This window comes from Saccopteryx bilineata, chromosome 8 (assembly GCF_036850765.1).
Source record: "Saccopteryx bilineata isolate mSacBil1 chromosome 8, mSacBil1_pri_phased_curated, whole genome shotgun sequence".
Lineage (NCBI taxonomy): Eukaryota > Metazoa > Chordata > Mammalia > Chiroptera > Emballonuridae > Saccopteryx > Saccopteryx bilineata.
The window spans coordinates 49055953-49082905 of record NC_089497.1 but is presented as its reverse complement, the minus strand read 5'-3'; the positions used below and the strand labels follow the sequence as shown (position 1 = coordinate 49082905).

General features: G+C 41.9%; 1 protein-coding gene across 1 annotated transcript; it reads left to right on the top strand.

The window, feature by feature from the left end:
• The first annotated feature begins 861 nt into the window (after positions 1-861).
• On the top strand, positions 862-26199 carry CD80 (CD80 molecule). Its single transcript, XM_066240808.1, has 4 exons — positions 862-961; positions 10059-10376; positions 24686-24995; positions 26031-26199. Exons 1-4 carry the CDS (start codon positions 862-864, stop codon positions 26197-26199), a joined length of 897 nt encoding a protein of 298 aa, XP_066096905.1.
• The last annotated feature ends 754 nt before the right edge of the window (positions 26200-26953 follow it).

Genomic DNA, 26953 nt, shown 5'->3' with positions numbered 1-26953 from the left:
AATCCTTTTTCTTTTCATGTCCCGATGGATTATTCTGTTGATTTATTCGTTGTGAAGATGCATTTAAGAACTGAAACCAGAGGCAGATTTAATGACCCGGCGTGCCGGGCGTGCGCCCTGGACCCTGACTTCTGAAGGGCTCCGCAAAACCCCAACTTTATACTTCTTTCTAATGTAAGGGGCCCAGTATTTTCTTCTGTGCCCGGGGCCTCAACCAACCTTAATCCGCCTCCGATTGAGACTCTTATTTTTCAATGTTAATTGTTAAGAAAGAAGTAGTTTTAAACTTAAGTACTGCCTTGGACAAGATACAAGCTCACTGGTGATCTGTGTCTCTCGATATGGTCTGAAAAGGAGTTGAACTTTCATGGGTAATTGGTTGGCCAGTATAATGTTCTATATTTCTAACCAAGTCTTGATCATCTTTATTGAGCAGAGAGCCGTTCAACAGGCGAGTTGTGGTCAGTTCTTGGAACACGTACAAGGCAGGATCACTTCCCGAAATCCCACCCAGCCTTTGCTATGAACTCTCCACCATGCCCTGGTTTATGAGTCACTCAGATTAGGGTCTCCGGCTTATTTTAGGCAGGCAACTAGGGACAACTCACAGTGGGCTGACCTTCCTGCTTGGGTGACTTTTCTTTTTCAGGTTGTCGAAATAAATCCACAACCTTTTGTAGTCCAGTGTTTGGAGACCTAAGTGAACCACCAGCCTTTCCTCCGAGTATTTTGCAGCTGAACCCTCTGTGTGGGACAACTGAACTATCTTCCGTCCCGGACTGGGGCATACTTCGAAGGTGCCTAGTTCTACCTTGGAGAGAAATTGTTTGCTTTCGTTTTCCATCTTACGCAGCAGAAGCTATGGGTCAAAAACTACAGTTGAAAATCCCACCACCCAAGCACTTATGCTTCAAGCTTTTTCAACTTTTGCTACTGGCTGTTCATTTTCAGTTCCATTCAGGTAAGCAGTTTATGGTTGAGTCTGCTGTCTCAGGGCTTAGAGAAAGGAGATGATGTCTCTCAGTGCTGTCCCCTGCTGTGCTCCTGCATTGACTGATCTTTCCAGTATGAGGGGCAAAGAAAGTAGTTGAGGCATATAAATCTTCTTAATGTTAAATTTTTTCCTTTTTTTTTTTTTTTTTTTACGGAGACAGAGAGTCAGAGAGAGGGATAGACAGGGACAGACAGACAGGAACAGAGAGATGAGAAGCATCAATCACTAGTTTTTTGTTGTGCGTTGCGACACCTTAGTTGTTCATTGATTGCTTTCTCATATGTGCCTTGACCGCGGGCCTTCAGCAGACCGAGTAACCCCTTTCTCGAGCCAGGGACCTTGGGTCCAAGCTGGTGAGCTTTGCTCAAAACAGATGAGCCCGCGCTCAAGCTGGCGACCCTGGGGTCTCGAACCTGGGTCCTCCCCATCCCAGTCTGACGCTCTATCCACTGCACCACTGCCCGGTCAGGCAAATTTTTTCTTAATTGTTAGTTTTAGGCTTTAGGCGTTGATGCCCTTCGTGAACACTGGCATCTGACATTAAGTGGTATCACATTTTGCACAAAATTATATTTTCAGTTATTTTTAATTTACTATGTAGGTACTTCATGTGTGTTCTGCAAAGAATATTTTGACTTCTGGAGGCTTTGTTTCATTCAGCTCAGGTGCTGGATTTAGGGGACTTTGGGGGAAAGTGAGGCTCCATCTAGCAATTGGGTGGTTCTGACTTTATTTTAAAAGCCAAAACAAAATATTTGCTTTCTGCTGAGCATGATACTATCTGGCCTCCCCAAAATAAAGAGAAGGCTTTGGCTCCACCACAGTTTGCCAGTCTATGAAGAGCTGAATATCAAAAGTCCTTGGGTTAAGAGCTGCTCATTTACTACATGACTGTGGGCATTGGATGTGTAAAGAGCGAGGGACAGAGGCCGAGGGACGGGAAGGAGAGTTAAGGTATCCAGATTTTCTTGACTATTTTGTACATATTTGACAGTTATATTACATTTCCAACAGTTACAGTTTTCTTCTAGGAAGTTGGGAAAACAATCCCAAATTGAGTCTTCTGGAGAGTCTAAATAAGTTTCAAAATACTTAGAATGAAATTTAAACAGGCTCCCTAGGTATGTGAGTGTGTGTTTGTGTCTGTGTGTGTGTGACAGAGAGAAACAATAAAAGAAAAGAGAAAATGTAAAAAGAATGTTAACAATAAATTTAATAAAATTAAAAATATATGAACAATTATACCAGAAAATTAGTCATACGTAAATGGAAGTCATCGGTAAAAGTCATAGGTAAATATCTTGCTTTGAGCTAAAGAAAGATATTTAAGAAAACTCCTTGTTCTATAGCAGCGACTTTCCATCATTTTCGTCTCACGGCACACGGAAGTGAATTACTAAAATTCTGCCACTCACCAAAAAATGTATTCTATTTTCTGCTGATCTGACAGAAAAATAATAGGTATAATTTTGGTTTGACTTGCACCAAACAGCTTGTTACGTTGGCTGTTGTCATTTGTTTACTTGACAATCTAAGAGAAAAAAGGTCAGTGCCCCTGACTAAATAGTCAGGTGTGGCATGTATTAAAAATTCTTGCGGCACATCGGTTGAAAATCACTGTTTCGTAGCTCCATCCAGATTTCATTCTTGCTCCTCTGGGTCACAAACGAACCCATGAGCTTCTTATCTCTGAGCTGTTACCATATTTGCCTTAAAAATTGAGCCTGGAACTCCTGCCCTCAATGAGATTTGTGTATGTTGGTTGGAGAAGGCAAAACTAACTCACAAGCAAGTGAGGAGTAGTGAAATGCCTGGTTTTCACTGTAGGGAAAGGGGGACCGGGGTGGGCTAGGGTAGCTGGGCAGGCTTTCTGTTAGAGAACGGGTGATCATGCAAGAATTCTATGTAGGTCAACAGTAAAGACAAAGACACAAAGGTAAAGATGACTCTGGCTCATGTGTTCATTCTCTTTGTTTAATCATATATTCATTCAACAAACATTGAGCATCTCCTAAGTACAAGACACTTTTCTCAGTCTTGGGAACAAGTTATGAACAAAATTGGAATTGATTTTTGCTTTCATGGAATTTATTGTCATTAGGAAGAAAACGAAAATTAATTAAATAATCAGTCAATAGAAAGTATGACCAACAAATGTTATCTTTTCCTGCCAGAGGGGAGAGTGGTGAGAGTGAACTAGAGAACATGTGAGAGAAACCAAGGAGCCGGGAGGGTAGGACAGGAGGAACAAGAGTTCATAAGGACTTAAGGGCCACAGCCAGGAATCTGAATACTATCTGGAGAGCCGTGGGAACCATTAAAGGAATTCAGGCAGGGAAGAGACATGGTATATACCAGTGTTTTCAACCTTTTTACCCTTGGGGACCAGTGAAAATAGAAGGATTATTTAGGGAACTGCTAAGGCAGAAATCATTTTGAGCTTACGTGAATTTGACTAAGATCACTGGGTCTATAATCTTTGTACATCAGGGTGGTTAACTCTTTCACAGACTGGCACAAAATTTCTCATGGAGACCAAATCAACAGTTGAAAAACACTGGCTTATACCAGTGCAATTCACACTTTCATTTTACATACCAGTCACCTGGGGACCTTGTTAAAATGCAGTTTCTAGCACAGGGACTTACATATAGAGGCTGTCTGTTGTGGTGGGAATTTCCAAAATGCCCAGAAGTTTTTTGGTTCCTCTTGTCAATCTGGTTCTTTCTCAACCTGGACATCTGGTAAGGGGGCCTCACATAGTGTGTTCCTGACCTTTAGAGATACTGACACTTTTTTAGAAGTCTGGACAAAGCTTCCTTAAGAACCATCATTGAAGTGAGCTCATTTTCACTGATGTCACATCATGGCAGAATGAGATTTCTTTGTTTCTCCCTTTAAATTTACAATAAGTCAGACAACGATAACTCAACAAAGAATCTGCTCAACACACAAACTTTTTGAGACATCCACGCAGTTGAAGGTGGGTGTATTGGAACAAGTAGGGGAGGGAAGGACAAGGACAGTGGCCAAAGACACAGTTTGGAACTGACTGGTTCCTGTGAGTACAGTGGTGGTGGAGAAACCAGGCTGCAGCCCTCCCACTACAGCCTGGAGCATAGAGGGGCAGAAGGCAGTAGCCTTCCCTGAGAGGATGGCTCCCTACCCCTCCCATGGCAGCAGAGCCCAGTAGAGGTGGCTGGAATGCTTCAACAACACAGCAGTGCTGGCAGTCGTTACTGACAGGGAGGCAGAGCTGTGAAGTCACAGACGCGCTTCTCTGCCACACCCATCACCCCAGATACTGCAGAGGTAGTGGAGACAGCTGCAGCGACACGATGGGGCCAGCTGCCATTAATAATGAGGGGCAGTGCTGGGGGCTAACCAAACTGGTTCTCCACCATGGTGGTGGTACCACTTATCCAAGATGAGCAGGTCACAGAGGGGACACCCACCATTCCAGTGGTTCTGTGACATTTTCCTCTACTTAAGCAACACCTTGGGTCAGAGAAAATAAAAACGTGCTATAGCACCATCTACTGGAAAACAAAAGAAAGTAACCGACCCATCAACCTACTGAATTAAGAGCAAAACATAAATGACAGAATGGCAGATACCAGTGGGAGGGGGTGTGGGAATGGCAGTTACCAGTAAGAAGGGGAGTGGGGAGAGGATGATGAGGGTAAAGGGGATAAAATGAATGGTGACAGAGGAGGCTAGATTTTGAGTAGTGAGCACACACTCGAGTATCCAGATGTCATATTATAAAGTTGTACACCTGACATTTATATAATGTTCTTAACCAATGTCACCCCAAAAATTTAATTTTTAAAAAATTAGCTCACTTTCAGTTAAGATTCTCTTTCTTCAACCTCTCAAAATCAGTTAGAAATTCTGGATTCTTTTTGAGTGAGAACAAACAGATCATAGAGAAAGATCCTATTATTTAAAATCCCGGTTGAATGAGCCTCTTTCTTTCTTTCTTTCTTTCTTTCTTTCTTTCTTTCTTTCTTTCTTTCTTTCTTTCTTTCTCTTTCTCTTTCTCTTTCTCTTTCTCTCTCTCTCCTTCCTCCCTCCCTCTCTTTTTCTTTCTTTCTTTCTTTCTCTTTCTCTTTCTCTTTCTCTCTCTCTCCTTCCTCCCTCCCTCTCTTTTTCTTTCTTTCTTTCTTTCTTTCTTTCTCTTTCTCTTTCTCTTTCTCTTTCTCTTTCTCTCTCTCTCCTTCCTCCCTCCCTCTCTTTTTCTTTCTTTCTTTCTCTTTCTCTTTCTCTTTCTCTCTCTCTCCTTCCTCCCTCCCTCTCTTTTTCTTTCTTTCTTTCTTTCTTTCTTTCTTTCTTTCTTTCTTTCTTTCTTTCTTTCTTTCTTTCTTTCTTTTTTTTTTCTGAAGCTGGAAACGGGGAGAGACAGTCAGACAGACTACCGCATGCGCCCAACCGGGATTCACCCGGCACGCCCACCAGGGGCGACGCTCTGCCCACCAGGGGGCGATGCTCTGCCCATCCTGGGCGTCGCCATGTTGCGACCAGAGCCACTCTAGCGCCTGAGGCAGAGGCCACAGAGCCATCCCCAGCACCCGAACCATCTTTGCTCCAATGGAGCCTTGGCTGCGGGAGGGGAAGAGAGAGACAGAGAGGAAAGCGCGGCGGAGGGGTGGAGAAGCAAATGGGCGCTTCTCCTGTGTGCCCTGGCCAGGAATTGAACCTGGGTCCTCCGCACGCTAGGCCGACGCTCTACCGCTGAGCCAACCGGCCAGGGCTCGTTCTTTCTTTCTTTCTTTCTTTCTTTCTTTCTTTCTTTCTTTCTTTCTTTCTTTCTCTTTCTCTCTCTCTCCTCCCTCTCTCCCTTCCTCCCTCCCTCTCTTTCTCTTTTTTTCTTTTCTTTCTTTCTTTCTTTCTCTCTCTCTCTCTCTCTTTTCTTTCTTTCTTGCTTGCTTTATTTCTCTTTCTTTTCTCTTCTTTTCTCCTTTTCTCTTTTCTTTTCTTTTCCAAGTAAGAGGAGGGAAGATAGTGAGACATCTCCCACATGTGCTCCGACCAGGATCCACCCAGCAACTCCTCTCTGGGGCCAGTGCTCTGCCCATCTAGGCCAAGTTCACAACCAAGCTATTTATAGAACCTGAGGTGGAGGCTCCATGGAGCCACCCTCAGCACCCTGGACCAATGTGCTCTAACCAATCGAGCCATGGCTGTGAGAGGAGAAGAGAGAGAGACGGGGGGGGGGGGGAAGGGGTGGAGAAGCAGATGGTCACCTCTCCTATGTGCTCTGACCGGGAATCAACCCTGGGACATCCACATGCCAGGCCAATGCTCTACCAACTGGCTGGGACCCACTGCTTTTTTTCATGGTGTCTGTCTGACCCATAGCAAGATGCACAGCAAGTCCCATGTGTCTGACACAATCCCTGGATGAGATGGAAGTGATCAGGAGGCAAGAGTTGGAATGAGAGGCAGGGAAGAGAAAAAAAAGAAGACATGTACACTATGTCTTACAGAAGACGTACTATGTTGTAGGGACTTTTTTACTGATGTCACTTAATTTTACATAATCCTAAAAGGTAAGTATCCCCTTTTTTTACAGATCGGGCAACATTAATCAGCAAGTGGTTGAGATGGGACTAGAACCCAACTCAATAAGAATCTAAAATACACAGTACCTATTTTTTTATTAATTAATTTATTTAGACAATTAAATTTAACAGGGTGACATTGGTTAATTAGATTACATAGATGTAGAGAAAAAAATCTCCACATCATTTAGACAGTCAATTATGCTGTATACCCATCACCCAAAGTCAAATCATCTTCTGTCACCCTATATTTTGTTTCTCTTTAAACCCCTCCCCTTCCCTCCCTCTCCCCCTCCCGCCCCCCCCGTAACTACTGCACTTTTATCTATGTCCATGAGTCTCATTTTTGTGTCCCACCTATGTATGGAATCATATAGTTCTTAGCTTTTTCTGATTTATTTATTTCACTCAGTATGATGTTATCAAGGTCCATCCATGATGTCGTAAATGATACTATGTCATCATTTCTTATGGCTGAATGATATGCCATTGTATATATATGTATCACATCTTCTTTATCCAATCATCTATTGAAGGGCATTTTGGCTGTTTCCATGTCTTGGCCGCTGTGAACAATGCTGCGATGAACATGGGGCTGCATGTGTCTTTACATACCCATGTTTTCAAGTTTGGGGGTTATATACCCAGTAGAGGGATTGCTGGATCATATGGTAGTTATATTCTTAATTTTTTGAGGAACCACCATACTTTCTTCCATAATGGTTGCACTACTTTACATTCCCACCAACAGTGGATTAGGGTTCCTTTTTCTCCACAGCCTCTCCAACACTTGCTATTACCTGTCTTGTTGATAATAGCTAATCTAACAAGTGTGAGGTGGTATCTCATTGTAGTTTTGATTTGCATTTCTCTAATAACTAGTGAAGATGAGCATTTTTTCATATATCTGTTGGCCATTTGTATTTCTTCTTGGGAGAAGTGTCTGTTCTTGTCCTCTTCTCATTTTTTTTTATTGGATTGTTTGCTTGTTTGTTGCTGAGTTTTGTGAGTTCTTTATATATTTTGGATATTAGCCCCTTATCAGAGCTGTTGTTTGAAAATACCATCTCCCATTTAGTTGGCTATTTGTTTTGTTGACGTTTCTTTTGCGTGCAGAAGCTTCTTAGTTTGATGTAGTTCCATTCATTTATCTTTGCCTTTACTTCCTTTGCCTTTGGGGTCAAATTCATAAAATATTTTTTATGGCCAAGGTCTATGAGTTTAGTACCTATGTTTTCTTCTATGTAATTTATTGATTCAGATCTTATATTTAGGTCTTTGATCCATTTTGAATTAATTTTTGTGCAAGGAGAAAAACTGTAATCGTTTCAGTCTTTTGCATGAAGCTTTCCAATTTTCCCAGCACCATTTATTGAAGAGGCTTTCTTTTCTCCATTGTGTGTTTTTGGCTCCTTTGTCAAAGACAACCTGACCATATGTATGTAGTTTTATTTCTGGGCTCTCTATTCTGTTCTATTGGTCTGTGTGCCTATTTTTCTGCCAGTGCCATACTGTTTTGATTATCGTGGCTCTTTAGTATAGTTTGAAGTCAGGTCTTGTAATGCCTTCAGCTTCATTTTTTCCCTTATGATTACTTTGGTTTTTTTGAGGTTTTTTATGGTTCCATATAAATCTGATGATTTTTTGTTCCATTTCTTTAAAAAATGACATTGGAATTTTGATGAGAATTAAATTTGTATATTGCTTTGGGTACGTAATACTTCTTAAAGAGAGTTCAGGATATTTAGTTATTATTTGTTCTGCTCAAGCATATCTTTTCATTTCTTCTCCTTTTTTAGCTATATTCCTTAAATCTGGGACTGGCAATGTTCATCACAATTGCCAAAAGTGGTGTCTTAGGTTGTTATGAGTTTCCTCATAGTGCTATGAAACTGCCCACTGTCACAGAGCTCTATTCCAAAATGCTGAGGGAGGCCTGAAGAAGGCTGGCAAGATGGAGAGGTGCTAGTGTCCATGATCTTGCTATCCGATAAGAGAGAGAGCCTGGGAAACAATCCCTAAACATGAACCTTTCCTAGGGCTCTGCTGGGTCTGGGTGATACTAGGTGGAGAAGATGCAGCAAGGCGGCCTGGTAGGGGAGGGAGTTGTGAAAGAGCTTTGGGCTTAGGGGAGCTCTGCACAGAACAGGAAAACTGATGTCTTCTGGATGAAAAAACAGAAAATATAGCCTGAGAAGGGATTGTAGTGCTATTGACAAGTGCTCAAGAGCTAAGAAAAGAGATGGAGTTGGGATGCTGAAATGTTGGTATTTCTGGTATGTACTAATGGGAAAGTGGGTAGAATGCTTTAAATGGTGATAGAGCAACTGTTGCATGGATTTCAGTTGGCCAAGAGAGAGAAAAACAGGATGTAAATCCATTAGGCTGGCAGAAACGGTCCAGAAGTGTTAACAAGGCCTTGTCTGGTGGGGATGAGGGGAGTCATTTCAGTCTGAAGTCATGGGGTCAGCCCAGGCCTGGAAGGAAATGGACTCTGTTTTTCAAAACAGAAGTGCTCAGTGGTGGGGCCTGGCTGGGGTGCCAGTTGTGTTGGCTTACGTACCCTAGATCTGGGTCCTGAAATTGAGGACCCCAGTAAATAAGGAAAGTGGCATGAAAATCTGGGGCCAGAAAATGTAAAACTGGTGCTGTTTCCTTTCTGGGACCTAGTTTCCTTATCTGTAAAATAAGACCATCTGTAAAAATGAATGATCACAGAAATCCCTTCAAGATCTCATGTTTCTTAACTATGACTCCCATATTCCTGTGGGGCTGAGTACATGTCTAACCCATGGCTGGAACTCCTATATTACACTTCCTTCTTCTTATAGGACTACTGGACCTTCGGTCTCACTGTCTATTGAGAGATAAATGGATAAAGAAAATGTGGTGTGTGTGTGTGTGTGTATGTATGTGTATGAATATTATTCATCATGCTCATTATCTTATTATCCTTCCTTAAATAGGAAGGAAATTTTGGCACATACTAAAACATGGATGAAACTTGATGACATGTGCCAAGTAAAACAAGCCAGTCACAGAAAGACAAATATTGCATGATTCTGCTTATATGTGGTATCTAAAGTAGTCAAATCCATAGGAACATAAAGTGGAGTGGTGGTTACCAGAGCTCAGGGAGGGGGGAAAGGGGTGTTAATATGTACAGAGTTCTACATTTACAACATGAAAAAGCTATGATTTGTTTCACAACAATGTGAATATACTTAACACTACTGCACTGTACACTTAAAAATAATTAAGATGGTAAATTTTATGTTGTTTCTTTAACCACAATAAAAACATGAAGAAAAAAGAGCCCTGGGAACCAAAAACAAACAAACAAAAAAACCCAAAAAACAAAATTAAACTGAATTCTTTGATTACGCTTAGTCACTAGATACAATGCACTGAGTTCTGTTACTGCCAACTCTGAATCCCTGCTTGTGCAGACATCTATATTTAATAAACATATCAAATCTTGTTCTATTTGCCCTCCTTAGGCATCACCCAGTTGACCAAGACAGTGAAAGATATAGCAGTACTACCCTGTAATTACAACATTTCCACCGAGGAACTGACAAACGTTCGCGTCTACTGGCAAAAAGGTCATGAGGTGGTACAGGCCGTCCTGCCTGGAAAAATGCAGGTGTCGCCCAAGTATAAGAACCGCACCATCATCGACGTCACCAATAGCCTTTCCGTTGTGATCCTGGCTCTGCGTCTGTCGGACGCGGGCAAATACACCTGTGTCATTCAAAAGTATGACAAAGGGTCTTTCAAAGTGGTACACTTGACTAACGTGTTCTTATTCATCAGAGGTCAGTGGAATTTTCTAATTTACTCTGTATTTTATTAAACCTGCAGACTCTTGGTGCCCATCAAGATATATACTCCTTTAGATATAGATGAAGTTTTTCCCAAAGAGGGGTATATATCACATTTTATTTATTAGGATTAAATAAATTTCTATTTTTACAGTAAACCCTAGTTGATTTCTCACGATGTGCTGGAAATAGCTTTTAGGGTGCATTTCTTGCACTTTGACAACCACAGTTTGTGACAGTTGTTCTGGGGCACTGTACTGACCTGAACGCCTTCTGAATCTTAAGGGGACACATCTGATTATTTGATATAGCTATACTATTAACTGCCCTTCATCCAGGAACATATGCTTGTGAAAGTATGTTGAAAGACATAAGAGCAATGCAGATATACTTACTTTTCAAATTGTATTTGAATGTCTATTACTATGGCTATTGGACTACTATATTTATTGTGTATTTGAAGCTCTTATCTAACAGTCATTCCTACAAAGTTAAATATTAGAGAACTGAAAGCAGAATTTATGTCTGCCACAGGAAAGAAAATTCATTCATGAATCCAAACCCTCTTTATACATCCACTGAGCAGTGTAAGCATTTTTTATCTTGGGTAGAAAGTGGCCTTGACTTACTCACAGGTAATAGCACTAGAGGATACTAATGTAGCTGAGAAATACAGGCCTGGGCTACTTCCTCACACTTACAATTCAAACATATGTCTTTTCTCCCTGGGTATTTGAGCCTTTAATGGAAACCAAACCTCTTAATAAAAGATCATTGTAATAACTATGTATGGTATCAGGGGGGTACTAGATTTATTGGGGGGATCACTTCATAAATTTTATAAATGTCTAATCACTATGGTGTACACCTGAAACGAATATAAATTTGAATGTTGTGTGTAATAAAAAAATTAAAAAGGAAACAACAGAAAGATAATGATTAACCTTGATAATAGATAATGTAAGTGGATCCTTTGTAAATTCTTTGCTGCTCTCCCCTGCTTTAGTCTTTAGCTATGATTTATAGCATCCAGATCACACCTCATGTTTAGGAGGCAAGCCAAAGTGAAATGGAATGGTCTTAAACCTCACTTTGTGTATTTTGTACTCGTGGAGGGAGGAAATCACATGGAGGTGGGATCTGAGGGGTTCTAAGAAGCCCACGTCCTCCAAAATTCTGACCTGCATTGATTCCTGGAGTTCCTGCCATTACGGCCTCTCTGATTAGTTTCAGCACTTTTTCCCCTATAAGGCCCCTATTAAAAATGAACATCTGTTACCTAAGAGAGGTGGTACCACAAACATATTAGTCTGTATCAGTTAATTTCATTAGTTACACATTCCCCTAACAGAATACCCAGAGAGTAGACTCGGTCCCGGTACATTTTGATAGGAAAGTGGCAGTGTTTTAGGGAGGACAGGCCCTCGCAGCATATTAGCAGTAGGAGAGCAAGGATAGCTGAAAAGGGGCAAGCTGAGAGTGCCGGGGCTTCAAAAAGGGAGAAGGTGGGGCACCCAAATCAGGTAAGGGGCAGCAAAAACGGAACTTGACCTGCTCAGTTTGACCCAGAACCAATGCTGATTTTTCCAATTGAGTCCATGAGAACAGTGCTTCTCAAATGAGAATATGCCTATGACACATTCTTGCTAAAATGCAGATTCAAATGCAGCAGGTTTCAAGGTGGATCTGAGATGCTACACTTCTTTTTTACCCCCCTTGCAAATTATTTATTAATTTTTAAAATTTATTGTGTTGCCATGATTTCAAGTGTCCCACTCAATATAACACCCTCAAGCCCCCACATTTGCCCCCCATGCTACATGGAAAGTCTCTTTTCATTCCCATTTCACCCCCTTGCCCCCCCACGCCTACCTCCATCCCCCCTTTCCTCTGGGACTTGCTACCCTGTTTTCTGTATTTATGTGTTATATATATAAAACTTGGCTAATACCTTTGCTTTTTTTGTCCATTGAGTATGATGTTGGCTGTCGGGTTGTCATAGATGGCCTTTATTATGTTGAGGTGTGTTTGTTCCCTGTATTCCCACTTTGCTGAGAGTTTTGATCATAAATAAGTGTTGGATTTTATCAAATGCTTTTTCTGCATCTACTGATATGCTCGTGTGATTTTTATCCTTCATTTTGCTTATGTGATGAATCACGTTTATTGATTCACAAATATTGTAACAGCCTTGCCTCCCCATAATAAATCCTGCTTGATCAGGATGTCTGATCTTTTTAATGTGTTGCTATATATGGTTTGCTAATATTTTGTTCAGGATTTTAGCATCTGTGTTCATTAGGATATTGGCCTATAGTTTCCTTTCTTCTACTTTCTCTGGACTTCATTTGTTCTTTTTCTAGTTTTTGTAGGTGCAGGGTTAGATTGTTTACTTGAGAGTTTTTTTGCTTCTTGAGGTATGCCTGCAATGCTATGAACTTCCCTCTCGGGACTGCTTTCACTGTTTCCCGTAGATTTGGGTTGCTGTATGTTTATTTTCATTTCTTTCAAGGAAATTTTTAATTTTTTCATTGATCCCATTGTTAACCCATTCATTATTTAATAACATGCTATTTATCCTCCAATTGTTTGAATGTTTTTCAGTTTTTCTGTTGTTGATTTTGTTTTATGCCATTGTGGTTAGAGAAGATGCTTGATAATTTCAATCTTTTTAAATTTACTGAGACTTGTTTTGTGTCCTATCATGTGGTCTATCCTAGAAAATGTACCATGAGCACTTGAAAAATATATATATATTCTGCTGCTTTGGAGTGAAATGTTCTGAAGATATCAGTTAAATCCAGTTGATCCAGTGTGTCATTTAAGGCCTGTTTCTTTGTTGATTTTTTTCTCTGGAGGATCTATCCATTGATGTTAATGAGGTATTAAAATCCTTTACTATTATAGTATTGCTGTTGCTCTCACCCTTTATGTCTATCAAAGTCTGCTTTTTATATTTAGGTGTTTCTATATTGGGTACATAAATATTTACAATGGTTATATCCTCTTGTTGGATAGCTTCCTATATCATTACGTAGTGACCTTATTTATCCTTTACTATAAAGCCTTTGTTTTAAAAGCTATTTTGTTTGATATAAGTATTGCTACCCCAGCTTTTTTTTCATTTCCATCTGCATGAAATAGTTTTTCAAATCCTTTCACTTTTAGTCTATGTGTATCTTGTTCTGAGGTGGGTCTCTTATAGATAGCATATGTACAGGTCTTGTTTCTTTATCTATGCAGCTACCCTATATCTTTTGACTAGAGCATTTAATCTATTTACATTTAAGGTTATTATTGATATGTACTTATTTATTGCCATTTTATTCTTTAAACCTATAATCCTCTTTCTCTTGATTTCTTTTTTATTTCCTTTTCTTTTCCTCTTTTTTTAAAAATTTTTTAAGTGAAAGGAGGGGCGATAATAAGATAGACTCCTGAATGCACCCTGACCAGAATCCACCTGGCAACCCCATCAGGGGACCAATAATTGAGTGCCAAGTTATTTTTAGCATCTGAGGCTGATGTGTTTCAATGGAGCTATCCTCAGTGCCCAGGGCCACACTCAAACCAATTGAGCCACTGGTTATGGGAGGGGAAGATGGAGAAAGGGGCAAGGGAGGGGAGAAGCAGATGGTCACTTCTCCTGTGTGCCCTGACCAGGAATCAAATCCAGGATGTCCATATGCCAGGCTGATGCTCTATCCACTGAGCCACAGGCCAGGGCCCATTTCCTCTTCTTATAGCAGGCCTTTTAACATTTCTTACAGTACTGGTTTGGTGACAATGAACTCCTTGAGTCTTTTCTTTTTTGGAAAGCTCTTTTTTTTCTCCTTCAATTGTAAATGATAGCTTTGGCGGATAGAGTAGTCTAAATTGTAAGTTCTTGTTTTGCATCATTTTGAATATTTCCTACCAGTCCCTTCTGGCCTGAAGTGTTTCTGTTGAGAAGTCAGATGTCAACTTGATGGGGGCTCCTTTGTAAGTAATGAATTACTTTTTTCTTGAAGCTTTTAGTATTCTTTCTTTGTCTTTTAACTTTGACATTTTAGTTATAATGTGTCTTGTTGTGGGCCTCCTTGGGTTTCTTTAATGGGACTCTCTGTGCTTCTTGAACTTGTGTGACTTTTTCTTTCATCAATTTAGGGATGTTTTTGGTTGTGATTTCTTCAAACAAGTTCTCTATCCCTTGTTCATTCTCTTCTCTTTCAGGAACTCCTATTAATGCAGATGTTGTTTCTCTTCATGTTGTCACAGAGGTCTCTTAGAGTTTCCTCAGTCTTTTTGAAGCCTCTTTTCTTTTTGCTACTCTGCTTCTGTGCTTTTGTTTATGTTGTCCTCTAAATCGCTGATTCGATCCTCTGCTTCATCCAGCCTGTAACTGATTCCTTCTAGTGCAGTCTGCATTTCAGATATTGTATTTGCCATTTCTGACTGGTTCTTTTTATGGTTTCAGTATCCTTTTCAATGCTTACTAAGGTCTTGCTCTGATCATTCATTCTTACTCTAAGATCCTCAGACATCCTAATAACCATTATTTTAAACTCTGCATCTGGTACTTTGGTTATTTCCATTTCATTTAGTTCTTTTTCTGAGGATTTCTCTTGGTGGTTCATTTGGGATGTATTTCTTTGTCTGTCTATTCTGTCTGTGTATTAGGTAGCTCTGCTATGACTTTTAAATTTATTTTTGTGTCTTTATGAGGAAGATGGACTCAGTGGCACTAACCTTCAAGCCACCTGAGTTCCTTACTCTAAGAATGCTTCTTTTTTTTTTTTTTCATTTTTCTGAAGCTGGAAACAGGGAGAGACAGACAGACTCCCGCATGCGCCCGACCGGGATCCACCCGGCACGCCCACCGTGGGGCGATGCTCTGCCCACCAGGGGGCGATGCTCTGCCCATCCTGGGCGTCGCCATGTTGCGACCAGAGCCACTCTAGCGCCTGAGGCAGAGGCCACAGAGCCATCCCCAGCACCCGGGCCATCTTTGCTCCAATGGAGCCTTGGCTGCGGGAGGGGAAGAGAGAGACAGAGAGGAAAGCGCGGCGGAGGGGTGGAGAAGCAAATGGGTGCTTCTCCTGTGTGCCCTGGCCGGGAATCGAACCCAGGTCCTCCGCACGCTAGGCCGACGCTCTACCGCTGAGCCAACCGGCCAGGGCTAAGAATGCTTCTTGAGGGTAATATCTACCCTCCTGTTGTGAGTATTGAAGGACGTTGGCCCTTTTATGGGTGGGGTTATTCCTTCCGGCTCTAAGGGTCAATCTTGATCATGTGCATTAGATGCTGTACAGTGTCTGTCCTATTGGGTGTATTTCTTCTCTGCAGTGTCTGGTGCCTGATGGACTCCTCCTTTTGGTACGCTGCTTGTGTAGCTAGCTGAGTCTAGCATTGGTGCAGTCTGCCACCCCCAACTGATTGTGTTGGTTCTGGGTCCTCTTGAGTTGGATTCAGCCATTATTTGTAACCTGCCATGCATGGACTACCTGTCTGGAGCTACTTCTCTGTTTGCTGTTTGTGTCTGTGTTTTCTGTGCCTGGGTGTGTATGGGAGGGGCCAATCTGTGTATAAGGATCAGCTGCCTCCTACTTAGAGCTGACAGCAGCTCTGTAGAGGGGCCCAAGTTCCTTAAGATCTGCCTCAAGTTTTCAGCTGCTGCACCTTTTGCAGCTGCTTGGCCTTCCTACAGCATTTTCTGTAGAAAGACTGTAGTGTGGACTCAGATTGCTTCACCCCACTAATCCCTCTACAGGTTGTAAGTTTCATGGGTTAGGGCAGCTGAGATAGGTATGACAGCATTTGTGGGAACCTTACTCCAGAGTCTAATCCCTTAAACACTGCTAGACGCTCTAATTCTATTTCTCCCCATTGAGGTGAGCAGCAGGTTCAGATTGGGTGGGGGTGACAGTCCGCTCTGCAGAAGTTCTTCCAGTTGGAGAGCCCCTGACCTCAGAGAGGAGGACTGAGAGAGTCTTCCACTGGGGCTGACTGTGCTCCCCCAAGAAAGTGACTAAGTCCCTCGACTGGTCCCAACAGTAGGCTCCAGGGAACCTGCACCTTGAATGTCCATGCTCCAAACCTCTCTCCCTTCCCCCTGTGGAGCCTAGTCCAGTGGGGCAGGATACCCAGGACCTGTTCAAGGTGTGCATGAGCTGCCACACAGGTGCTGACCACAGAAAGCCAAATACACCCCAGCTGGCCCCAGTGTCCAACAAGCCCTCCCTTTAGGCAAGCTGCCAGCGAGGGTCATTGGGTCCCATTCCAATGCTCTCTGCAGCTGTCCCCTGGATGTGCCAGCCCTGGACCTCCCTGGAGGGAACCTGGTACAGACCAGAGCAGGACACTGTTCATGACTGGCCCTCAGCTACCTTCTTAGAGCTACAAGCAAAGCATAGTTTGTGGCTGCCTCTGCTGGGCCCTGGGTACATGTGGAAATACCAAGCCACATACCTAGGCTGGCTTTTACCCTAGGCCTGGGGAAAGTCAGCAAAAGTTCCAACGTTCCCTGAGAATTGCCTCCTATTGCTTCTGCTGGCTGCTTGTTGGGCTCAGCCACTGAAAAAATCCTCTGGTAGAGTCTAGAGCCTGGGGCAATTCAGGGATTAGGAAAGCTGGTGGGTGTGGCTCCCACCCCGCAGCCCCAGTTGTCAGTTTGTAATAAATTTTTTTATAGACCTCTGTAGGTTGTGGCCACTAGGAGTCTAGTGGGTGTGACCTCTGAAACCCAGAGATTTGATCTGCCCACAGTCTGGACAGTTTCTACTGAATCTCCTGGAAGGCAGAAGCACCATATTCTCAGAACATGCAGGGGAAAACTCCAGCCTTAACACTGAGGCGCCCCCTGCTTCCTGGTTTACTTTGCAGAATGGCTCAGTCTAGGGTGGGGCAAAGGAGATTCCCGAGGGTGGGGTAGTTGCTTTCCCCTAGGCTCATGCCACACAGAAGGGACTGCTCCACCCAAGAATGATGGTGACTGCAGTATTAGAGAATGACTTAGCACAGGGGTCCTAGGGACCATCCCCCAGTGTCTCTCCCTGAACCACCAACTTCATACTCTCTTCACGCAACTCTAATCCTCTTAGCTCTGGGTAAGTGGTGGTGAACAAGTTTCTGCATGGGCCCTTTAAGATAGAGACTGCATAATGCCCTAGCTGGTTGGCTCAGTGGTAGAGCGTTGGCCCAGCATGCAGATATCCTGGGTTCGATTCTGGGTCAGGGCACACAGGAGAAGTGCCCATCTACTTCTCCACCCTTCCCCCTCTCCTTTCTCTCTATCTCTCTCTTCCCCTCCCACAGCCAAGGCTCCATTGGAGCAAAGTTGGCCTGGGCACTGAGGATGGCTCCATGGCCTCCACCTCAGGTGCTAGAAAGGCTGCGGTTGCAACAGAGCAACAGTCCAGATGGGCAGAGCATTGCCCCCTAGTGGGCGTGCTGTGTGGATCCCGGTCTGGCACATGCGGGAGTCTGTCCCTCTGCCTCCCTGCTTCTCACTTCAGAAAAAAAAAAAATCCTGTGTCTCTGAGAGTTCCAGTCTCTTTCTTGCAGATAGAAACCTCATCTCTTTTCACCACCAAATGCTGTGTGGGCTCCTCTTCTAGGCTCTGGGGCTCTAGGCTGGGGCACCTGACCTGGGGCTTAGGTCCCATACCTCTTAGGGCAAACCTCTCTGCAGTGAGGGTCCCTCCAGACCCTCCTTTTCTGCTTGCTCCTGGGAGTGGGGCTGCCCTTTTCACATCTCCACCCTTCCTACCAGTCTTGATGTGGCTTTTGTGACTCCTAGGTTATAGACTCCTCTTCATTTAGTCCAAAGTTGGTTTTTCAAGATGATTGTTCTTAAATTTAGTTATAATCCAATTTGGTCCTGGGAGGTAGCAGCTGGAAAGTCCACCTACTCTGTCACCATTTTGGAATCCTGAAATGCTACACTTCTAACAAGCTTCCAGATGGATGCTTGCATGGCTGCTGAGGACCCCAGTTTAAGAAGTAGGAAATTAGTCCTTCAGTTGGCTAGGGTGACCAACTGTCCCATTTTGTTCAGGACTGAAGGGTTTCCTCAGACACAGGTGTTTAGTGCCAAAACTGGCAAAATCACAGGTTAACAAGGGTGTTGATTTCTCTACATTTGCCTAAAATTGAAAAATAATATAATATCAGCACAGCAGTATATGAAAGACTCCATTAAGCAGTACATTTGAGGAACTAGTTACACTAGTTAACAGATTAGCCAGGTTAATGGACTTTTACCTTCTAAAACATGTGCACAACTAATAAGATATTTTTACCCTACCATTAAAGAATGATGAAAGCTTGGGTTACTTGGTTAAAATAAGATACAGAGGAGTAATTCTTTGATGGCTCACAGTTTTGCGAGGCTTTAGGAGCTGTTACTCCAAACAGATCACCTTATAGCAGGAATAGGAGACAGCTGAGGCTGTTCCAAGCCGAGCCAGACTTTGAAAGGATTATTTTTAATATAATCCCTGGTATTAGGGGCATCCTTGTGGTTTCTCAGAAAAGCAAAGGGCAGAAACGAACAGGAATTATAATTTAGGATATGAGTTTATTGGATTTGTTATTCTAAGTTATAACGTATGACATGCTGATATTATAAAAAACAAAGGAAATATTTTTTTCTTAAGCTTTTTTAAAATCTTTTTTTATACAGTTTATACACAATATTATATATTATATTAGTTTCAGGTGTAAACCCAGTGATTAGACATTATATAACTTAATAAGTGATCATCCTGATAAGTCTGCTACCCATTTGATACCATACATAGTTATTAGAATGTTGTTGACTATTTTCCCTGTGCTGTACTTTACATCCCCATGACTATTCTGTAACAACCAACTTACTACATTTCTGAACCCCATCACCTTTTTGACCCGTTCTCCACCCTGTACTGTCTGGCAACGGTCAAAATGTTCTCTGTATCTCTGAGTTTGTTTTGGTTCTGCTTGTTCATTAATTTTGTTTTTAGATTCAGTCATTGATAGATATGTATTTATTGCCATTTTATTGCTCATATTTTTATCTTTATTTTTTCTTTTTCTTAAGACCTTTTTTTTTTCATATAATACTGGTTTAGTAGTGATAAACTCTTTTAGCTTTTCTTGTCTGGGAAAGCTCTTTATATGTCCTCTGATTCCAAAGAATAACTTTGCTGGGTCGAGTAATCTTCATTGTAGGCTCTTGCTATTCATCGCTTTGAATATTTCTTGCACTCTCTTCTGGCCTGCAAAGTTTCTGTTGAGAAATCAGCTGAAAGTCTTATGGGAGCTTCCTTGCTGCTTGTAAGAGTCTGCCTTTGTCTTTAACCTTTTTCATTTTAATTACGATGTATCTTCACGTGGGCCTCTCTGAGATCATCTTATTTGGTAGTTTCTGTGCTCCCGGACTTGTATGTCTATTTTCTTCATCGGATTAGGGAAGTTTTCTGTCATTATTATTTCAAATAGGTTTTCAATTTCTTGCTCCCTTCTCTTTCTGGCACCACCATGATGAAAATGTTGGTGTGCCTGAAGTTGTCCGAGAGGCTCCTTACACTATCTTTATATCCCCTTTTTAAATTTATTTATTTATTTACTTATTTATTTTTGCTGTTGTAATTGGGGTTTTTTTTCTTTTGCTTCCTTATATTCCAAATCAATGATTTGATCCTCAGTTTGATCTACTTAAGTGTTGATTCCCTATAAATTATTCTTCATTTCAGTTAATGTATCCTTCATTTCTGGTTTTTTTTATGGTGTCCATGTTCTTTTTTATGCTTCTTATTTCTTTTCTTTTCTTGCTTCTAATTTCTTTGTTGAAGTTCTTACTAAGTTCCTTGAGCATCCTTATAACCAGTGTTTTGAACTCTGCATCTAGTAGATTGCTTGTCTCCATTTTGTTTAGTTTTTTTTTTCCTGGAGATTTCTCATGTTCTTTCATGTTTCTTTGTCTCTGCATTTTGGCTGCTTCCCTGCATTTGCTTCTATGGTAGAGCTGCTGCATCTCCCAGGCTTAGTAGAGTGGCCTTGTGGAGTAGGTGCCCTGGAGGGCTCAGTGGCACAGCCTCCCTAGTCTCCCAAACTGGGCACTCCAAGTGTGCCCCTTTGTGAGCTGTGTGCACTGTCCTGTTGTTGTATTTGAGCCTTAATTGCTGTTGGCATGACTGGGAGGGATTGACCCCAAGGCCAGTCAGCTGTAAGGACTAGCTGTGACAGGAAGCACAGAAAGTGTACAGCTGCTGTGCAGGAGTCGACCCTATGGAGCAGGACTTGCTTCAGTGGGACTTCGGTGCTCACCAAGTCCTCCCCTTGAGTGTGTTGCTTGTGTAAGTGGTAAGGTTGTAATCCAACATGTTCTGAAGCTGTCCACCAGGTGTATTGGCTCTGGGACTTCCCAGGAGGTGCAAGGTCAGCCACTGCCTGTGCACTGCCTAGGGCCACCCGGCAGGAGCTACAGAACTATGTGCAGATGGCTGCTACTTCTGCTGGGCTTGGAGGTGCCCAGAAGAGGCCAAGCTATGTATGAATCAATGCCAGCTGCCACTAGTGCCAGGCCAGGGGCCACTTGACAAGACGGATAGGGCATGCATAGGCCAGATGTTGCTTTCTTGAGAGATTTTAGCAAAGTCAAAACATGAGACAAGTGAGGCCATTTGTAGGGAAAAAACACTGGAAACAGCTTGGTGGTGGTGGGGGTCTCAGGCAACCACTTGGATGTGGGGAACAGTGTGTGCCAAGTTGATGGAAACTCAGATATGGTGCCCACTGGCTGGCTCTGTTGGAGGAGAGGGGCTCAGAGAAGGACCAGTGGCTTCTGCCAGCATGCTGCTCCCTCACCTCTTGTCCTGATGCCCGAAAATCCAGTTCCTCCCCATATGTCCCTGGTGCCTTTCCAGTGCTGAAGCTCAGAGGGAAGGAAGCCTGTGCACAGGCCCTTTATAGGAACTGCCTGAGACCCCTGCAGCTCTTCGTCTCCCTCAGCCAAAATTCCGTTGGTTTTCACAGCCAGGGGCTATGGGGACTTCTCTTCCTGTCCCTGGAGCCCTGGGCTGGGAGGCTTGTGTGGAGTCGGGACCCCCTGCTCCTCAGGGGGAACCTCCACAGCTGAGATATCCCTTTTGATTTTACACCACCACACGTGGGTGTGGTGCCATCCCGTTCCACATCTCCACCCCTCCTACCAGTCTCAGTGTGGCTTCTTCTCTAGTTCTCTAGTTGTAAGACTTTCATTCAGTTTGACTGCAGGTGGTTCTGAATGATGATGGTTCTGTAGTTTAGCTGTAATTTTGAGAAGGTAGTGGGAGGTTTCAAGTTTCATGGTTACCTCTGCCACCATCTTGACTAGAAGTACTCAAAAGGGAATATGCCTTCTTTGTTTAAAAATTTTTATTTTATTTTATTTTTTTTACAGAGACAGAGAGAAAATCAGGGAGAGGAACAAATAGAGACAGACAGACAGGAACTGAGAGAGATAAGAAGCATCAATCATCAGTTTTTCATTGCGACACCTTAGTTGTTCATTGATTGCTTTCTCATATGTGCCTTGACCTAGGGGCTACAGTAAACCGAGTGACCCCTTGCTCAAGCCCAAGGGTCCAAGCTGGTGAGCTTTGCTCAAACCAGATGAGCCCGCGCTCAAGCTGGCGACCTCAGGGTCTTGAACCTGGGTCCTCTGCATCCCAGTCCGATGCTCTGTTCACTGCACCACCACCTGGTCAGACAGGAATATTCCTTTTTTTAAAAAAAAAAATTTTTTTTATTGATTTGAGAGAGAGAGATAGAAGGGTGGTGGGAGAGAAGCAGGAAGCATCAAGTCATAGAAGTTGTTTCTGGTATGTGCCCTGGCGAGGCAAGAATAGGGCTTTGAACTGGCGACCTCAGCGTTCCAGGTCAACGCTTTATCCACTGCACCACCACAAGGCAAACACACAGGGAATATTCTTAATGTCAGCTACTAGTGTGATTATTCGATCTTATGGAATAAATTACAGGACTAAGAAATAGTAATGTCAACTAAAAATAGTTCAGGAAAATGTCAGACTTAATTTAGGAACAGAGTTAATTAAAAAAAGAATGATGACTTCACCTCTAACCAAATCCAAGTTTTTCCTTCTCTTGGCAGTTACAATCACTTGTCACATTTCTCTTTCCCTTATTATTCATAGCGCTCCCAAGCAGTCCTGGAACTTTCACCTGGCAACCTGATTTAAATAAAAAAAACTCACTTAAGAAAGGGCAAATTTAAGACCCACATAAATCAGTCTACTACATTCCTTTGGGTCAGGCTCTGTGCTATATAATTTGTTAATGATGTCATTTAATCTTACAGCACCGCAAGGTAATTATTATTATCTCCCATTGTTACAGTTGAGCAAACTAAGTTAATTGGAAAAGTAATTGGACCAGGTTTAAAAGGCAAAACTGGTTTTAAGACCTGCTCTTGATGACCACTCGGCTATACTATATCTCTCTTTGGGACTCAGAATCCTGAAAAAAAAAACTATGGAGTGAAGGATGGCAGGGGGGGGTACACTCCTCACATTCATGCAGAAAAGTATAAATTCTTTAAGACTAAGAATAGGGGAGGGAGAGTTGAGGTGAGCTTTCTCCTGTGTTTTCTATAGTCACCCCACCATGCTTGGCTTTGTATACTTTAGCATCTTATTGGGGCTCAACTGTACAAATGAAAGAGTGCCTCAAGCATCTTGGAGGAATGCTAGGAAGGCCTCGCTGTCCTATTATGGCATATCAGAATAGCAAGGGGATTAATAAAGGCTGATTGATAATACACTTAATATTGTACAATTTGGACAGAGCTTTACCCGCTTAAAAGACCACTTTTGAAAAAGCAAGGGAATGCCAAACAAAATTTAGCACTCCAGGTGTGGGAAGTAGGAGATATATAGTAAGTGAGAATGTACAAGTAGAGTTACATAAGTTACTGTCAATGGTTCTCAGGTTGGATGGTGGATTTACAGGTGTTCATTATAATATCAACTAAGAAATCGATAGTAAAGGAGAACCACTCTGTATACCTTAAGTATCAGAAAGAAAGAAAAGAAAACAAAGTAAAAGAAAGGAAGGCAAGGAAAGGGAAGGTTCTGGTATCTGAAAAACTTGGATTCAAACACCAATTTTGCATTTATTGTTTGTGATTAGACCTCAACGTCACTATTTATAAAATGGAAGTTGTATTAGATTAAATCACATGAAACTACTGATGTTTGATCTTTTTTTTTTTTTTTTTTTTTGTATTTTTCTGAAGCTGGAAACAGGGAGAGACAGTCAGACAGACTCCCTCATGCGCCCGACCGGGATCCACCTGGCACGCCCACCAGGGGGCGATGCTCTGCCCCTCCGGGGCGTCGCTCTGCTGCGACCAGAGCCACTCTAGCGCCTGGGGCAGAGGCCAAGGAGCCATCCCCAGCGCCCGGGCCATCTTTGCTCCAATGGAGCCTTGGCTGCGGGAGCGGAAGAGAGAGACAGAGAGGAAGGGGGGGGTGGAGAAGCAAATGAGCGCTTCTCCTGTGTGCCCTGGCCGGGAATTGAACCCGGGTCCCCCGCACGCCAGGCCGACGCTCTACCGCTGAGCCAACTGGCCAGGGCTGTTTGATCTTTTTTGATCTACAACCTACCTCTTAGGGTTGTTGTAAAGACAAGCCTTAAGAGCTCAATAAATGTCTGTAATTTTCATCTTTGGATCTTACAGATTAAAGTACTATGTCAATATTTATTCACATAAACTTACTTCTCTTTTCTCAACTACCCTCATTCCTCTATCAAAAGTGACAGAGAATTGCTAAAACCAATTCAAACCAAAGTTAGTCTTTGGATTATATATAACTACTGACTTATAGGAAGTTGTAAATTATATCTCATTTTTACATTCTTATTAAAGCTAGATGCTTTATTAAAAATATAACAACCTAGGCTCTGGCTATCTTCTCAGTGGATAGAGCGTCAACCTGCTGTGCAGACATCTCACATTCAATCCCCAGTCAGGGCACACATGAGAAGCAACCCTCTGCTTCTCTTCCCCTTCCTCTCCCCTTTTTCTCTCTCTTCCCCTCTTGAAGCCAGTGGCTCAATTGGTTCAAATCTTGGCCCCAGTGCTGAGGATAGCTCAGTTGGTCCGAGCATCAGCCCTAGATGGAGTTGCCAGGTGGATCCCGGTTGGGGTGCATGTGGGAGTCTGTCTCTCTGTTTCCCTCCTCTCACTTAATATATATATATAATAATATATTATATATACATATACATATAACACACACACAGGTGAATAATGGTATGTACTATTCTTGTTCTTTCTTCAGCTGACTTCCCTGTTCCAAATATAACTGATCTTGGAACTCAATCCACTAACATCAAAAGGATAATTTGTTCAACCTCTGGAGGTTTTCCAAAACCTCACCTCTCCTGGCTGGAAAATGGGAAAGAATTAAATGCCACAAAAGAAACAGTTTCCCAAGATCCTGAAACTGAGCTCTACAATATCAGCAGTGAACTGCATTTCAATATGGCGAACAATCACAACTTCACATGTAGTATCAAATATGGAGACTTAACAGTGTCACAGATCTTCAACTGGAAAACATGTAAGTCACATTCTGGGGAGTTTCTACTGTGGAGAAACTAAAAAGAAAGTAACTTAGCTAGATGCAGTTTAGAATTATGCACATTGACTTTGCTGTACTGTATTTTTTAAAGTATTTTTAGACATACAATGCAAATAAAATAATATATACAATGTTACTGTGACTTATGGTCACTGTACAATGTCACTAGATTAATTTTATTTTCTTTAATAAACATTTTAAAATTTAGAATCCAAATAAGTGCTATCCAGCAAGTAGTCATCTTGCAAAGTTATTGAAACAATATTGTTGTCATCGAAGCACCAATATTTGTCATTTTTTGGAATTGCCCTCAGGGCTGTAACAGTTTCTTCTTGGGTGTTCCCCCTCTGTGGTCCCATTGTGTCAAATCCCTGTGTTTTTTTGTGGGTGACAGCATATTTAAAGAAGTACTGGTTTATTCAGAACCAAGTCTGGTGAAGAAGGAGAATAACAAGTTGTTACCTGTGGACTATCCCTGAAAATAGAGATCAATTTTGAGCAAATACCATGACTAGATACTTTACTTTACAGATGGTAAACATATATTTCTCTGTTACCATGAAGTGAAGTCTTGTCTATTATATGAAAACATAAAATGAAAAAGGTTGGGTTTATATAAATTTGTGCGTGTCAAACTCATAATGGGCTGTCACAGGAGAACTTAGATACTTATTTCATAGGTCTAACTTGTATGGCTGATTATACAGAGGACCAACGGGGCCACTTCTCCATCTCTCAGCCCCACACTTAACAATATATTTTGGGGCTACATTGTAAGAAACAACACCCTGAGTATAATATAAAGTAGTACCTAAGTATAGAGTATAATATATAACGTATAGTATGTCTTATGTTTTCCTCTTCTCTTGACTTGTAGTAGAGGAGGTATTTTAGACAGTCTAATAGTTCATCCTGATGAATGATTTACTCTAGATCTTTTTTTGTCTTGAGGTAACTTATTTCATTATTTTTCTCAATAGATAAATTTTTCCCGGATAAATTTAGTTCAATATAAACTAAATTTTGATGATTTTATTGATAGTCCAAGTTTCTCTTTCTCAATCATCTCTATGTATTCTCAGAAATATATAAAAATGAGCCTGAATCGTAAAGATAGTTCATTAATTCAGCAGTACTTTTCACTTAATATATCATCATTTTTTCATCTACAAACTACATCGTGCTCCCCGTCGTTCTTTAACCAAGTTTAGAGTCTGACTAATGTGGGGAGTAGTACTCAAATCAGTAAGAGCAGCCTCAATCATGTTTTATTTTGGACATTATTTACATTTGAAATACTGGTGTATATGATGTTCTAGGATAGAGGTTGGCAAAATTTTTTAGAAAAGGGCCAGATACTAAATAAAATACTTCAGTCTTGTAGGTCATATAGTTTCTTGCAACAATTCAATCCTGCTTTTACACCACAAAGCAGCCAGAGACGAGACATAAATGAAGAACTTTGCTGTGTTCCAACAAAATTTTGCTTAAAAAACCAGGTGGTAGGCCACATTTGGCCTGTGCACTGTAGTTTGGTAACTTATAGGAAATAGGATGTACCCCTTCAAATAAAAAGATGGAGCTATTATTTAAAGATGACATTATTAGACTGACCAGGTTTATCTTCTTTTCCCTAATATACCTTTTCTCATTTCTTCCTTCACACTACGGATGAGCAGCATCCCTTTTCAGTCTAACTCCGAATACAAGGTCTTTTCCTATTTGGTTGACATTCACAATGATTAATGAAGAGATGATTAAGTGTATGTGTTTATTCATTCCTTTATTCCATCTTTTAGTAGTTATCACAGCCCTGGCCAGTTTGCTCAGTGGTAGAGTGTCAGCCCAGTGTGTGGATGTCCCAGGTTTGATTCTCGGTCAGGGCACACAGTAGAAGCACCCATCTGCTTTTCCACCCCTCACGCTCTTGCTTTTCTCACTCTCTCTCTCTTCCCCTCTTGCATT